General features: G+C 35.2%; 1 protein-coding gene across 3 annotated transcripts; it reads left to right on the plus strand.

The window, feature by feature from the left end:
- The first annotated feature begins 6,274 nt into the window (after positions 1 to 6,274).
- Positions 6,275 to 9,233, plus strand: LOC110646230 (plant cysteine oxidase 1-like). 3 transcript variants are annotated; one of them, XM_058129125.1, is made up of 4 exons: positions 6,275 to 6,951; positions 7,292 to 7,410; positions 7,502 to 7,664; positions 8,028 to 9,233. In XM_058129125.1, exons 1-4 carry the CDS (start codon positions 6,819 to 6,821, stop codon positions 8,039 to 8,041), a joined length of 429 nt encoding a protein of 142 aa, XP_057985108.1. In that variant the 5' UTR covers positions 6,275 to 6,818; the 3' UTR covers positions 8,042 to 9,233. The 3 variants fall into 3 exon arrangements, 2 of the variants coding, with proteins under 2 accessions (XP_057985108.1, XP_057985107.1); XM_058129124.1 differs by having other exon boundaries at positions 8,901 to 9,233; XR_009140685.1 differs by lacking the exons at positions 7,292 to 7,410; positions 7,502 to 7,664 and having other exon boundaries at positions 6,820 to 6,951.
- The last annotated feature ends 5,966 nt before the right edge of the window (positions 9,234 to 15,199 follow it).

Consider the following 15,199-nt stretch of genomic DNA (forward strand, 5'->3'; position numbering starts at 1 on the left):
CTATCTGTGGAGCAGTATTGTAAAGATCAACTTCCATTCTAGCAACTTCAACTTTTAATCTTTTAAGCTTTGCATCCTTTTGAACAAATTCTTGACTAAAATTATTCTGGAGCCCCTTAATCTAACATTAATATCATAATGTTCATGCGGTGCTAAGGTCAAACAATGCCATCCATGGCTAACAACAGATCTCAGGTGGTGCCCTTTTGCACTATGATATTAAAATTAAATTAAGAGTACCACAGCATAATGGATCTTTGAACTTAACATTTTCTTATGTATAGGATCCTCTGTAAGAGGTAAGTGCAGAGTATCTCTTTTTCTTTTTCCTATTTTAAGATTTCTAAATCCATCTCATAGATTGGCAAATGATTCATTTTTTGAGTTTCTTTACTGATGCCAATCTAAGGACCAAATTCTAGAGAATAATCTCTCTTAGGCTTTTTTATCTTACAAGGAGAATGCTTCTTTTTCCTCTGTCTACGTTCATGAGGACAATCATATTCGTCATAGTTTGCAGATGACAATCACATCCCAAATCATACATGCTAGATCTGGAGGCATCCCAGACAAAGTGCCCATTGATCTTATCTGTATAGACTGGTATTCCTTCACTGTTGAAAGCAACAATAGGGATCTTCTCACCGGGCTTTAGTACTGGTGAAATCATCATAATGCTAGTAAAATTACTAGGAGCATTGAAAATGGTTCGGACAATGCCATCTTCTTGTCTTTGGAAAGTTGGCTCAAATGATTGGATGGGATGAGAATTGTTGTAAAGCCTCTCATAATTTGTAAGCCACACCCTTGGGATGATTCTTTCAAGTTCATCTCTAGAGATTTATCGAGGAATCTGAACAATGGTAGGAGTGGTATCAATATTTGCCAGTATAAGTAAGGCTTCATTGGAAACACTAGGCTGGGAGAGATCAATAACATGATCTTGTAACCTATAGATTATCTGATGATGCAAGGTGGCCACCATGGAGGATGTAGTAAGTTCTGCTCTAGTAATTGGCTCTTGGACTTTTAATGCTATTGGTAATTTTGGATATTGCAAAGACATATTATAATTTGGGAAAAAGGTAAGAATCACACTTCCAGCATGGAAAGTGATTATAAATGTTCCAATTACAGCATACTCATGTGTAAAAATCAGGTGTCTAGTAAGGAGAGTCTGGTGGTGACTAGAAGTCCTCTCCTACCCATGGGAGTGAGAATTATTCAGACAGCTCTAAAGTGAAGATGAGAGTATACCTGCCTTCTCTAAATAGGAATCAAGGTTGGAGGAACTTCTAGAGTTACATATTATTCTGTAGTTGTGGATCTAAGGCTACATTGATCCATTCAAGAGGTTTGGACGTATCCTTTTGGCAAAGATCTCTTTGATGAAATAATAGATTGGATACTCTTGGTGAGAGATCCAGATCTTCGGTAAATGTTGGAAGCATTAAGTAAAGGAAGAAGAGATTCTTCAATCTGAGCTCCATCAAGGATATGGGAAATTTCTACAAGGTTTTCTTTTTTTGAGGCTAAGGTTCTTCTCTAAAAAGAGGATAGGGAAAGGGATGAGGTAATTATTACTAGATCAGAAGGTATTGGTTCAGTAACTGTCACAGAGGTAGGTGTGGGTGTTTGGCAACTCATGATGAAAGGTCTCCCTACTTCTTCTTGATTATATCATGTTCATACTCACCTCTTCGAGAAACTTGCAGGCTAATTAACTATAAGCCTTTAAATCATTTCTTAAAAGATGATAAGTTTTCTTTGCCGAAGATCGATTCTCTGTTCACCCATCTCCAAGAAGCCCACATCTTCTCAAAGTTCGATCTAAAAGCAGGATTTTGGCAATTAGGCATTAATCCAGCAAATCTATACAAAACAACATTCTGTATTTCAAATACTTAATATCAGTAGACTATTATGCCTTTCAGTCTCAATATCGCTCCATCACTATTCTAAAAGGCCATGGTCCAAATCTTTGAGCATATTCTATACTCAGCCCTAATCTACATAGATGACATTTTCCTTTTTTCAAAAGATACTGAAGCCCATAAGCAATTGTTAGCCTAATTTCATTCCTTGGTCCGACAATATGGAATAATGCTTTAGAAAAGAAGAGTCATTTGGGTCAGTCTCATATCGAATTTCTTGGAATGCAATTCAATGATGGAAAGTACCAACTCAATCCACACATTGCCCAAGAACTACTTAGGTTCCCTAATGAGAATCTTATAGTTAAATAGATCCAACAATTCTTAGGCATTATCAATTACCCGAGGTATTTTATCCCACAAGTGTCCAAATACACTAGTCAGCTATCCAAGATACTAAAAAAGCAGGCCATTTCTTGGAGTAATGCACAGATAACAGGAGTCAAGACCTTAAAGCAAATTGCTAAGGATCCTCCATTACTCAAGATTTTCAGTACAAGAAAAAAGATTATGTAGATAGATGTTAGTAATGAATTTTGGGGTGCAGTATTGATAGAAGACCTAGATAGTAAGAAGCACATCTACGAACATGCAAGTGGATAATTCAAAGAGTCTGAAAAGCACTATCACACAATCTATAAGGAGATTTTGGCCATAAAAAATGGAATAAAAAAATTTGTATCCCACTTTATTAGCCACTGCTTTTTGATTATAATAGACAATTCATCCTTAAATTCAAAAACAAAGCTCTACCAGAACCATAACTTTTAATACTGACAAGTTAGCTCGATAAGTATGACTACACTGTTCAGCATATAAAAGGAGACCAAAACCTTATTTATGATCTCCTCACTAGACCTCAAACTTGTCATCTAATTTTGCACAATCTTTCCATTCCACTTATTCTCATGGCAAGCTCCTCCAAACCATCAAGTTCCTAACTTTCTCAAATTTTAATTCCTAGACTTGAGACTTTTCCTCTAGCATGCACTCCTTCCATGACCTTACCACAAATTGTGGCTTACGCCAAAAATCACCTCTTTGATTTCCAAAATCTTTCCAATGTTCTTCACCTAAAAAGGGCAATTACACCAATTTCCAGCCTAATACTCCTTTCCTTACAATTTTCTATTTAGATATTAAAGAGGACATACTCCTTGAAGAAAAATGGTTTCTTTAGTGCATGGTCACTCTATATGCCACTGCTATTAAAATTCCTGTAGTGGCAATGCACAATTTCTTAGAAGATAGAAATAACCAAAGGACTCTTATCTGGAACTTCCTTGAATGGTTCCAACCCTTGTCTCAATGATGTCATAATCTCAAAAAAACCATAAATGATCACTGTCTCCAGTAGAGAACTGTAACACCCCTATTTGTATAGCATGGTATATTTCACTGTTCCGGTGACCGTTGTCGGTCCGGACAATTAAGGGGATTAGAATCACATCTAAGACAATTAGATAACCTATAAACACAAATAATTAGTAATTGCCAATTAGTTAAGTATAAATAAGAGAAACAGAACATAAAAAGTTAAACGAGCCGAGAGTCACAGCGATGGGTGACCTTCTCGGGAACGACTGCGAAGTTATTTTAAACTCAAATTTCGAACCGTAAAATGTGACGCCGCGGTCCTTAGGACCATTACGAGTACAGTGAAAAAGAGAAAATCACGAAAAAGAACTGTTAAGCCAGTCAAATAATTAGGTCAGAGAGCCGGAAGAAATACTGAATTATTTACAAACCGGGATGAACCGGCGAGAGGCAATTTGGTCAATTGACCCCGAGAGCTGACTCCTGACCTAACTGTCAAATAAAATCAGAGAAATGAAAATTTTGGAATAGCAAATTAAATTAAAAAACTAATAGAAAAATAAATAGAAAAAAAAAAAAGAAAAAAGAAAAGTCAAAAGGTGATAACATCATGCATGACCTCATGCATGATGCCATAAAAATGATACTTAATATATTTACTTAATTGGAATTTTTGGGTCTTCCTAAGACATAAAAAGATAAAAGAAAAGAAAAAAAAAAAAACAAAAGTGCTTCTTCTTCCCAAAGTGGACATCTCACATTTCTCTCTCCCTCTCCAATGTTAAACCTCCATGGAAGCTTATTCTCAAGCTTCATACACCCCAATTTAACCATAAATTCCCCTAAAGTCCTTAAGTAAAATTTACCCCTAGACCTAGATAAACACTTTGGGAGCAAGAAGGAAAAGAAAACTTGAAGAATTGAAAAATTAGGAAATCTACAAATTCAGGTAAGTGCAATTTCAAGTTTAGATTCTTATTGAATTCATGAATTTAAGTTTATGTGTGATGAAATTGCATTAGAAATAAAGGAAATCATGTTTAAATAAGAGAAGAAAGAATGTGGCAGCCATGGAACCCTAAGGTTTTAATGGTGTTTAGTTAGGTTAAACATGAAATCTTAGTGAATAAATATTATATATGTGAATTGTACATTTAGATTACATGAATTGTGAAGATTGGACAAACTTAGGGTTTGAACATTAGGGTTTAGGGACCAAAAATATGAGAAACTTGTAAATGGTGTCTTTGACCTAATGTGAAGTGAGAAATGGTCATTTGTGACCTAATTAAGTGTGTTATAAGTGTTGGAATTAAAGTCAAATTCGAAGGGAGTGTGGTCATGCTGCTGCAGTATGACCAAGTCAACTTTGAGGGACCAAAAATGAAATTTTACAAGTCCAAATGATATGGGACCAATTGGGAATGAAAATAGGCACTAAATGACACAATTTTCGTTTAGGAAGCATGCCCAAAAAGTGACTAAAACCTAGTGAACAAATTGACCAAAGTTGAAAAATTGTAGGCTGCCCTGCACAAACTGATCAAATCACTACAAGAAAATATCGAAATAGAAACCGAATTTAGAAACGGAACTATATCGGTTTGTGATTTAAAACGGCTTTTGAAACAGAAATTGAATAGAATGGGTTAATTATGTCAGAGACCGATTAGCAACCGATTTGAAACCGAAATTTGAAACGGAACATAATCGGTTTCTAATTTTTGTGCCAAGATTTGACGGCAAATTTAACATCGGTTTAGAAACCGATTAGAAACCGATATTTGAAACTGAATTATACTCCATTTCTAATTTAAAGATTCAAAACTAGTCAATTATATTTAAGTCATATTAGAAACCGATTCTTATCGATTTTTAATTCCTACTTAGTTTAATTTAGAAACCGATTGCCTTTGGTATCAAAATAAAGGAATTTTCTATTTATAGTTAGAAACCGATTTATATCGGTTTCAAAATTAATGTAATTTTTATTTTATTTATTAAATTTTAAATATCGGTTTCTACTTTGTATGTTTACACTTAGAAACCGATAGCGTTCGGTTTCAAAATTTATCTATTTTATGTTTTATTTCATAAATTTTAAAGCAAATTTAGAAAATGATTTTAGTCGGTTTCTAATTTCTTTAAGTTTAATTTAGAAACCAATATTTCAGTTTCAAAATAAAGGTGTTTTTCATTTATATTTAGAAACCGATTTATGTAGGTTTCAAAATTTATGTAATTTTTATTTAATTTATTAAATTTTAAAATCAAAATAGAAACCGATAACCGTCGGTTTCTAATTTTATATTTGCACTTAGAAATCAATAGCTTTCAGTTTCAAAATAAAATTTAAAGTCAATTTAGAAACCGATTCTAGTTGGTTTCTAATTTTTTTTTTTTTATTTAGAAACCGATTGCTTTTCGGTTTCAAAATGAAGTTGTTTTCTATTTATATTTAGAAACCGATTTATATCAGTTTTAAAATTAATATAATTTTTATTTTATTTATTAAATTTTAAAGTCAAAAATAGAAACCGATAGCTGTCAGTTTCTAATTTCTATATTTACATTTAGAAACCGATTCTAGTTGGTTTCTAATTCCTTTTTCTTAATTTAGAAACTGATTGCATTCGGTTTCAAAATGAAATTGTTTTTTGTTTATATTTAGAAACCGATTTATATCGGTTTCAAAATTAATATAATTTCTATTTTATTTATTAAATTTTAAAGTAAAAAATAGAAACCAATAGTTATCGGTTTCTAATTTTTATATTTACACTTAGAAATCGATTCTTGTTGGTTTTTAATTTCTTTTTCTTAATTTAGAAACTGATTACTTTCAGTTTTAAAATGAAATTATTTTCTGTTTATATTTAGAAACCGATTTATATCGGTTTCAAAATTAATCTTGACCAGATTTATATCGGTTATCCAAACTAGATCTTGACCCTCTAATCTCTACTATAAATTGACCTTATTCTTAATAGCAAACCCTAACACTTTTTCTCCTATAGTGTTGTGCCGCCTCGTATGCGCCATGTGCTCTCCCCTTTCCTAACTAGAGAAAAAAACCTCAAGAATCATATGTTACTTTTTTTTTTTTTCTGTTTTCTGGAGTACACCATGCCTTGAATCCCATCCGAATCAACCATAAAACCCAGGGGTCTATAAAAGCCAAGAACTCAGGGTTTTGAATACAAAGCAATGTTCACAATCCCCTTTTCTAACAACTCCTGTACAAGTCTCTTCATCACAGCCTTCCCTAATCCAATCCCCTGATACAAAGGATCCACCACCATGTCCCAGATGATGGCATTGAAAACATCGTCCCCTGTGGCTCTAGTAAATGCAACTGGCTTCTGGGTTTTCTTGTGCTCCACCCAGAGGAGTGAGTTCGTGCTCTCCAATGCCAGTTTGATCTTCTCCTATTGCCAGTTTGATACCCATATAGCAATTTTTTGTTTTTGGTTGACGGGGGAATTTTTTGAGGGTTCTCATTTGAGGAATTGTTAGGTTGAATGGGGATTGAGACAAGTCAAGCTAACAAGAAGGAAAAGAACTCTTATGAATTGGAGAAAGAAAAGAATCCAATTTTGGACCCGTATCCAAATCCAGAAACCAATACGAATACCAAAGGGAAGAAGAGCCGGCGACGGCACCACAAGAAGGCGGTGGTGGTATCGCCGATTGAAAAACTGTATGTTTGCTATGCTAGCTCTTTCACTTACCTTCTTTTTGTGTATTCTCCTTGGATCAAAGTGTTGTTATTTCCTTAATGTTTCTGCCTTTCGTTTATTCTGCCACTTTTCAATTTTATTTTAATAGCAATTGCCATTATATATGTTTTTATGGATGTGAGATATATTTGAAATTAATTATTTGGTCTGTTTGAAGTTTCTTTTTTAGCCATTTGTCTATAAAATTTGCAGAATTGAGAATAGAGCATAGATCTTTGGTTCTGATTCTGCAAAATTAACTTTATTGTTTTCTCATTTACTTTGTTGTTGATTATTTAATGGTTGCTTCCTTGTCTCTAGATGACATCAAACCAGAGGATTTTGGTCTGAGTTCGGAGATGCCATATTTTCGTGCACTTGCTGCTGTGAGAACCCCTAAAATAAAATACCTTCATATCCATATATCTGACAATTTCTCGGTGCGTAGGGCTTTGAGGTGCATTTATAGTAAATTTGAGACTTGGGGAAGTATGTTTTAATTTGGGTTCTCTAATTTTTCTATTGTTATAGATGGGTATCTTCTGCTTCCCGCCATCAGGTGTGATACCCCTTCATAATCATCCTGGAATGACTGTTTTTTGCAAGCTGCTATTTGGGAAGATGCACATTAAATTGTATGACTGGGTGGTTGATGGCCCTTGCAATGTGTCTGCTGTGGCGAATCCTTCTGATGGTGAATGTCTCTCTCTCTCTTGTGTGTGATTATTCATACCTTATGTGTGATATTGGAACCTTATAAATAGAAGGTGCAAGAGCAGCTTTAAACCTTGGTGGAACGATGCTAGGTTACTATCCTATTAGAGTGTTACCTTCAAAAACTGCCATACTTCTAGTGAATCCTACATTTCTGCCTAGGGTATGAATAACTCTGGCCCTTTTTGGTTGTGTTAGCTTATGTTTTTTTGTACTTTCTTAGCATGTACTTAAGGTTGCATGACACAAATGGCTTTGCCATTTTGCTATAAGGCTTACTGATTGCAGCTTGTTTCTTCAAACTTATTTAATTTTCTAGTTAATAATTACATTAAATCTGCAGGCTTCTCAGGCTGAAGTAAAAAATTTCTTTGAATCAACCTGTGGTGAGGTGAGGACAGAAATAAAAGATATCCCCTTCCCTCCCCAAAAAGAGTTGGCTGTAAGGAGCATTCCAATGTTTGACTGCCCTTTTTTTCTTGTATATTTTTTCATTCGTGGGTTATCCGCTTGAGGCTTTTGGGGGATCATGTCCATTCAAGTCGTATAGCTTTTATTGAATTTGCCATTGTGAGTTTGTGTTTACAGCACTTAAATGAGTGTAAATTCTGAGAGCTGCATTGTTATGGGAATTTTGCTTGTGCTTAGTTTTCCTTGTGCTTAGTTTTCCTTGGATTTTAATATGTCTTTCTTCATTCATCCATTTTTGCATCTGTTTATCTGTTTGTTATCATAGCTACCTTAAAAATATCATTACCATAACTTTTTACTGCATCTTTATTAGATTTTGAAGTGTAACATGAGCTACTCCTCTCTCCATGTATGTGTGCACGCACGCGTGTATTGAATAATAGCTGCCTTGATGTAACAGTATTTGGCATTCATTAGTGCTAATTTGAATGAGCTTCCCTTAACAATATATTCTAGCTTATGATCTTCTTTGTGGAGGGGGTACAGAGGTTTGGAAGGTTGCTTGACTATTTTGAAATCTATTTTTAAAGTTTCAAATTTTACCTTGTTGGAGATCTAAGTAAAATTCAATTTTCAACATTCTATACCTAGTTAGATTTTACTAGGTATAGAATGTTGAAAATTGAATTTTCATATTTAAGTCCTTTATATTGAACTAATGGAAAGGGAATTGTCCTGCTTTCTATTTGCTTAAGAGTAATTTTGCATTCACTTTTACTCATTGAGGTGTTTTTCCTTGATGCAGATTATGGCTTTATCCTTGATTTGACTATGGGGCATAATTAATGTTTGAAGAGATATTATTATGGGACCAGAATATTCATGAATAAATATGGAGTGGAATGGTCCAGATCTTCTTGCTAGCATGGGTATTTACCGAGAAAATATGGCCAGACATGACTTGGTTCACTTTTGTGATATTGTAATCTATATTTGTAGTGATATAATTATCGCCTAATACTGAAGTTTGTAGGTTGGAGTCTATATTGGATTTCTTAGTGTTTCAATTGCATTGCAAGTGTATACTTTTCTTTGCATGTATTAAATTTATGAACTTCATAATTTAATAAAGATATCATTTTCTCCAATGTTTTATTTATTTTATCTATGATAGAATTTTTAATTTTCTTGTATTATTGAGATTTGATAATATATTATATGCTTCAATATAAAAAATAATGCATTAAATAAATAAAAATAAAAAATTTTACAGTAATTTAAAACGGATTAAAAACTGAATTTCATTTTAATTTGAAATAGAAAAGTATTTAGTTTCAAAATAAAATAATTTTATTTTATTTTATTATGCTTAGAAACAGATTTGAAAAAGAAATTTTGTTTCTATTTAAAAATTGAATATATTTTGGTTTTAAAAAGTATTTTATTTTTTTTCCGATTAGAAACTGATTTGAAACGGAAATCCGTTTCAGATTATTAGAAACCGATATATTTTGGTTACTAATTTGAAATAGATTTAGAAACCGAAATTATTCGGTATCTAATTTTAGAACGAAAATATCCATTTCAAATTGGTTTCAGAATTAGAAACGGACGTCATATTCCGTTTTTAATTTATTTAGAAACCTACGAATTGTAAACTGACTATTTCGGTTTCAAATCGGTTTCTAATTGAAATTAAAAACCGATTTTCAATGTTTTGAAACCGAATTTTCGGTTGCTAATTTTCTTTTTTCTTGTAGTGAATGAACAATATTTGTTCATTTGGTCATAATTCAAGCTAGGCAGGTCAAAATGACCTGAAATTTTACCAGTGGTTAGATGAGATATATATATATAAAACTTTTATAAAGAATACAAACCCAAATTATGCCATTAACCCAATCAAATTACTGAGCAAATTTGAATCACTGAACCTGCAGAACTGCAGATTTACCATATGAATAGTAAAGTTTCAATGGCTATAACTCTTTCTAGAAAACTCCGATTTAGGTGATTCTTGAACCGATGGAAACCTAAGACATAGTAGAACATTTCATATGAAGAAAATTAGACTAAATTATGGACTTAACTTGATCAAATTGCTGAGCAAAGTTGGAGTAATAAATCTGCAGAACTAAATTCTGCAGCATGAACAGTAAATGTAAATTGCATATAACTTGAGCTACAAAACTCCAATTGGAGTGATTCAAAAAGGAGAATAAACTTAAGACAATAAGGAACATTTTCTATGAATGAAGTTTTTCTAAATTCCAACAGTAAAATGACTAATGGAACAGTGCAACCGAGACACCAAAAACTGAAAATTGACAATTTTGCCTAAAAGACTTAAGTGTTGAGAAAATGACTAAAACCAACAAGTTTGGTGACCAAAATGTGGTATGTGGGTGAAGTTGGAATTCCCATACCTATTAAGCCTTAGAAAGTCAACAATTTGACTTGAATAGTATAGTGAATAGTAACCCGAAATACAAAAATTTCGAGAACGTCTAATTTAGCACGTTAGAGCTAGGTAAAAGTGAAGTTAAATTTATTTTTTGGATTTATGCTAAGTTATGGCACTGAAACACTGTGAAACTGTGTGTTTCAGCTGAAAAAGACTTGGAAGCTCTGAGAGACTGAGTCAAGGCCTAGAGGCGACTCACGTCAGGTTTGTGCACAATAAACCTTATTTGAACCTTTTGTCATTGAAAAATTAATTTAGTGTGATTTATGAAAATTTGAAGTTAATTATGAATTGTGTTGCCATCTTGTGAATGAAATTATGACTTTGGAAATTTATTGGATTTCTCATGAATCATTTGAATAAAATGTTTGAAATTGATTTTTAATTCACACTTAGCATGACAGTGCCTTATTATTCCTCCTCCATTTATGGGGTGAGATCGATTATTTTCCTCCTTCTCTGGTTTACCACTTGAGATTATAGATCGGATGAGTACTCATTAGCTAGCTAGCCACCTCCCTCATTGATTTCGATTAGTGGGGTAGTAGATTGCTTTGTCGTAGTGTACAACACGGCATTGATCGAAAATTTTGTGTCATGACTTAAGTTGTGTATGACTTGGCAACGCTGTGTTTCTTAAATTATTTGACTAAATTATGTTATTATGAGCTTTGATAATTTGTGAAATGTGATTGAGAAATATTTAAATTGTGTTTTGGCAATGAATGATTTATGTATTGTATTTCAAATTTTTATTGTGCACCACTGAGTATTTTTATACTCAGCAATAGCTTATTTTGCTGTTGCAGATAAGAGCAAAGAGAAAGCAGCAGAGTGAGCTGCGGGATTGACAAGAACTCTTGATCATTTTTGTACGGGTATTGTTTTATACCCTTGTAATTATTTTGATGTAAATACTGTAATGTCATAAGTATCAATGTAAAGTGAGCAGTTGTATAATAAATTGTAATAATATTATTTTTGGATTTTATATCTGTAAAGTTAGTTTGTGCATACAATATTGATGTAATGATATGAAATAATTTGTTTTGAGAATTTTGAGATGTATTGACTTGAGAATATTTGGTGATTGGGAGTTGTGTAAAATTATTGGAAGTGTTTTTTATAGGTTTTTGAAGAACCTTTTTCTCAAAATACAGATGGCACTCTGCCGAAATTTTTATAAAATTTGAGGAGAAAAAAAAAATGGACAAAATTTTTACTAATATTTAAGCTTTGAATAAATGATTTTAATTCCTACCAAAATGCTCACCACTTCTAAAATGCAGGAAAATAGTTTTAAAATCCCTTGTAGTGTACTTAATGAATTATCGGTAGGTGAAGTTCGGCAGTTCATTAGGTATTCTACGGGAGCATGTCATGCCTTATAGAGGGGTAAGGTGTGATATGTTTTAGTGGTATCAAAGCATGGTTTTCCAATAAATTTTGACTATGTGTATGAATATTTCTTTGATAAGTACAACTGCTCAAGTGTCTTTAATTGATATATATGACATATTGACATTATGAATATGCACTAACGAAGGTCAACCTCCTTGTGTTTGATCTCAGGAAGTAGAAATTTTGGGAAAATGGAATGGAAGAAGGAGATCATTCCGTGGAACAATCTGTTGAGGCTGAGGTTCAAAGGGAAGCCCCAACACTCCAGAACGTGAGTGGGTAAATCACTTCAGCTCTTACTCCAGCACCGCAGTTTCCTGCTCAGTTTGCACAGCAGATGACTGTGTTTTTCTAGCAAATGGCGGGAAATGTACCACCCCAAGCTCAGATGCAAGCACCTATAGCACAACCACAGCCATCAGCTCGGCAATATGAAAATTTGATGAAATTTGGGGCCACCGAGTTTAAAGGTACTGTGGATCCACTGGAGGCAGAACAGTGGTTGGAAAGAATGGAACGGGTTTTCAGAAAGTTGCAGTGTACTGAAGAATTAAAATTTGAATATTCAGTATCTCTTCACCAAGGGGATGCATATGAATGGTGGAAGACCATCCCCCACAGCCTGGTTGAGCCACCTGTGCTGACATGGACAGACTTCCTGAGGGAGTTCAGGCAGAAATGGGTTCCTGATGCGTATGTAGATATGAAATTGCAAGAATTCTTGAGTTTGAAACAAGGGGACAGAACCATAGCAGAGTATGAGAGAGACTTCTCAAGGCTAAGCCACTATGCTGAAAGCTTAGTCTCCACCCCCAGAGACAGATGTAAGAGGTTTGAGTCCGGGTTAAGGCCAAATCTGAGAATGCAAGTTGTGGGTTTTCGACATCAGAATTTCGCTGAGTTGATCTCACAGGCCCTGAAACTGGAAAGGATAGAATCAGAAGGGGCAGTGAAGAAGGGTACATAAGAGAAAGAGAAGACTGAAAAGACTACTGGACAAGCACCTGAGAGTGGTTCTGGGAAGAGGAAACAGTTTGGGGGATCCAGCTCCCATAGATCTGGCAGAGGCAGATTCTCTGGCCAAAGACCACCCCGGTCTGGTCAGCAGACCTAGCAAGCACCCCAAGGAGCTCTATCAGTACGACAGTGTGAAACTTGTGGTAGAACTCACGGTGGGGTTTGTTTCAAGGCCACCGGTGCATGTTTTAATTGTGGAGGGAGCGAACATTTCGCTAAGGATTGTACTAGTCCGCGCCGGTCTGGACCTTCTGCTACATTTGAAGGATCAGCCCAAGTCTCTGCACCTAGAGGGTCACAATCAGCTGCTAGAGGAAGAGGCAGAGGTAGGGGTCCTGGTAACACTCTTGGAAGTCAAAGCACTGTTAACCAGCCAGTACCCAGTGGCGCACCAGTCAGAGTGTATACCATGCATCAAAGGGAGGAAGCTGAAACATCAGACGTAGTAGCTGGTATTTTCTCCATCCTTGACCAAGATGTACATGTGTTATTTAATCTTGGCTCCACACATTCATATGTTAGTGCTAGTATGATGTGTTCTACTGCTATTCAGTGTGTACCAATGGATTATGATGTGCTAGTAACTAGTCCATTAGGCCAGGAGGTCAGGGTAAATAGACTATATAGGGACTGTCCTTTGGTGATCCAAGGACACACTTTTCTGTCTGATTTGATTGAAATGCCCTTCAGAGATTATGACATTATCTTAGGCATGGATTGGTTAGCCAAGCATCACACCATGATTGACTGTAGACTGAAGACAGTCACTTTTGGTCTTCCTCAGTATGGTGATGTAGTAATACATGGGGAGAGGCAGTTATTACCTTCAAACATCATTTCAGCTGCACTGGCCAGAAAAATGATTAGGAAAGGGTGTGAGGCATATTTGGCACATGTGATGGACACCCAAGTGGATAGTCCAACATTGAGAGACATCCCTACGGTATGTAACTTTCCGGATGTGTTTCCTGATGAATTACCAGGATTACGTCCAGAAAGAGAGGTGCAGTTTGAGATTGATGTTATGCCTGGTGTGGACCCAATCTCCATAACGCCATACAGAATGGCACCTGCAGAACTAAAAGAATTGAAAGTACAGTTGCAAGAGTTGCTTGACAAGGGCTTCATCCGCCCTAGTGTGTCACCTTGGGGAGTGCTAGTATTGTTTATAAAGAAGAAGGATGGCACTCTCCGGTTATGCATTGACTATCGGCAGTTGAATAAGGTGACAATAAAGAACAGATATCCATTGCCCCGTATTGATGACTTGTTTGACCAGTTGAAGGGTGCAGCTGTGTTCTCCAAAATTGACCTGAGATCAGGTTATTATCAGTTGAACGTACAAGAGCAGAGTATTTCTAAAACTGCCTTTAGAATCCGCTATGGCCATTATGAGTTCTTGGTCATTCCATTCGGGTTAACTAATGCTCCGGCTGCTTTTATAGATCTGATGAACACTATCTTCAGACCATACCTCGACCAGTTTGTTGTGGTATTTATTGATGATATATTGGTCTATTCGAGGAGTGCAGAAGAGCATGATAGACATTTGCGCATTGTACTGCAAATTTTGAGGGAGAAACAGTTATATGCCAAATTGTCGAAGTGTGAATTTTGGTTGAAGGAGATATCCTTTTTGGGACACATAGTATCAGAAGAGGGTATTGAGGTAGATCCTAGCAAGATAGAAGTTGTCCTTAATTGGAAGCCACCCAAAAATATCACAGAGATTCGTAATTTTCTGGGTTTAGCTGGATACTACGATCGTTTATGAAGGGATTCTCCATGTTGGCATCCCCATTGACCAAGCTGCTTAGGAAAGATGTGAAATTTCAGTGGACGGATAAATATCAGCAAAGCTTTGATGAATTGAAGAGATGTTTGACTGAAGCTCCAGTCCTGACTTTACCTACACCGGGTAAAGAATATACAGTTTATAGCGATGCTTCTCACAATGGGTTAGGCTGTGTATTGATGCAAGATCGAAATGTCATTGCCTATGCATCACGCCAGCTAAAACTGCATGAGAGAAATTATCCGACACATGACTTGGAGCTTGCAGCCATTGTATTTGCTCTTAAGATCTGGAGGCACTATTTGTATGGGGAGAAATGTTACATCTACACAGATCATAAGAGTTTGAAGTATTTGGGCACCCAGAAAGAGCCAAACTTGAGACAGAGGAGATGGTTAGAGTTGATAAAAGACTATGATTGTCTAAT

This window comes from Hevea brasiliensis, chromosome 10, assembly GCF_030052815.1.
Source record: "Hevea brasiliensis isolate MT/VB/25A 57/8 chromosome 10, ASM3005281v1, whole genome shotgun sequence".
In the NCBI taxonomy this organism is placed as follows: domain Eukaryota; kingdom Viridiplantae; phylum Streptophyta; class Magnoliopsida; order Malpighiales; family Euphorbiaceae; genus Hevea; species Hevea brasiliensis.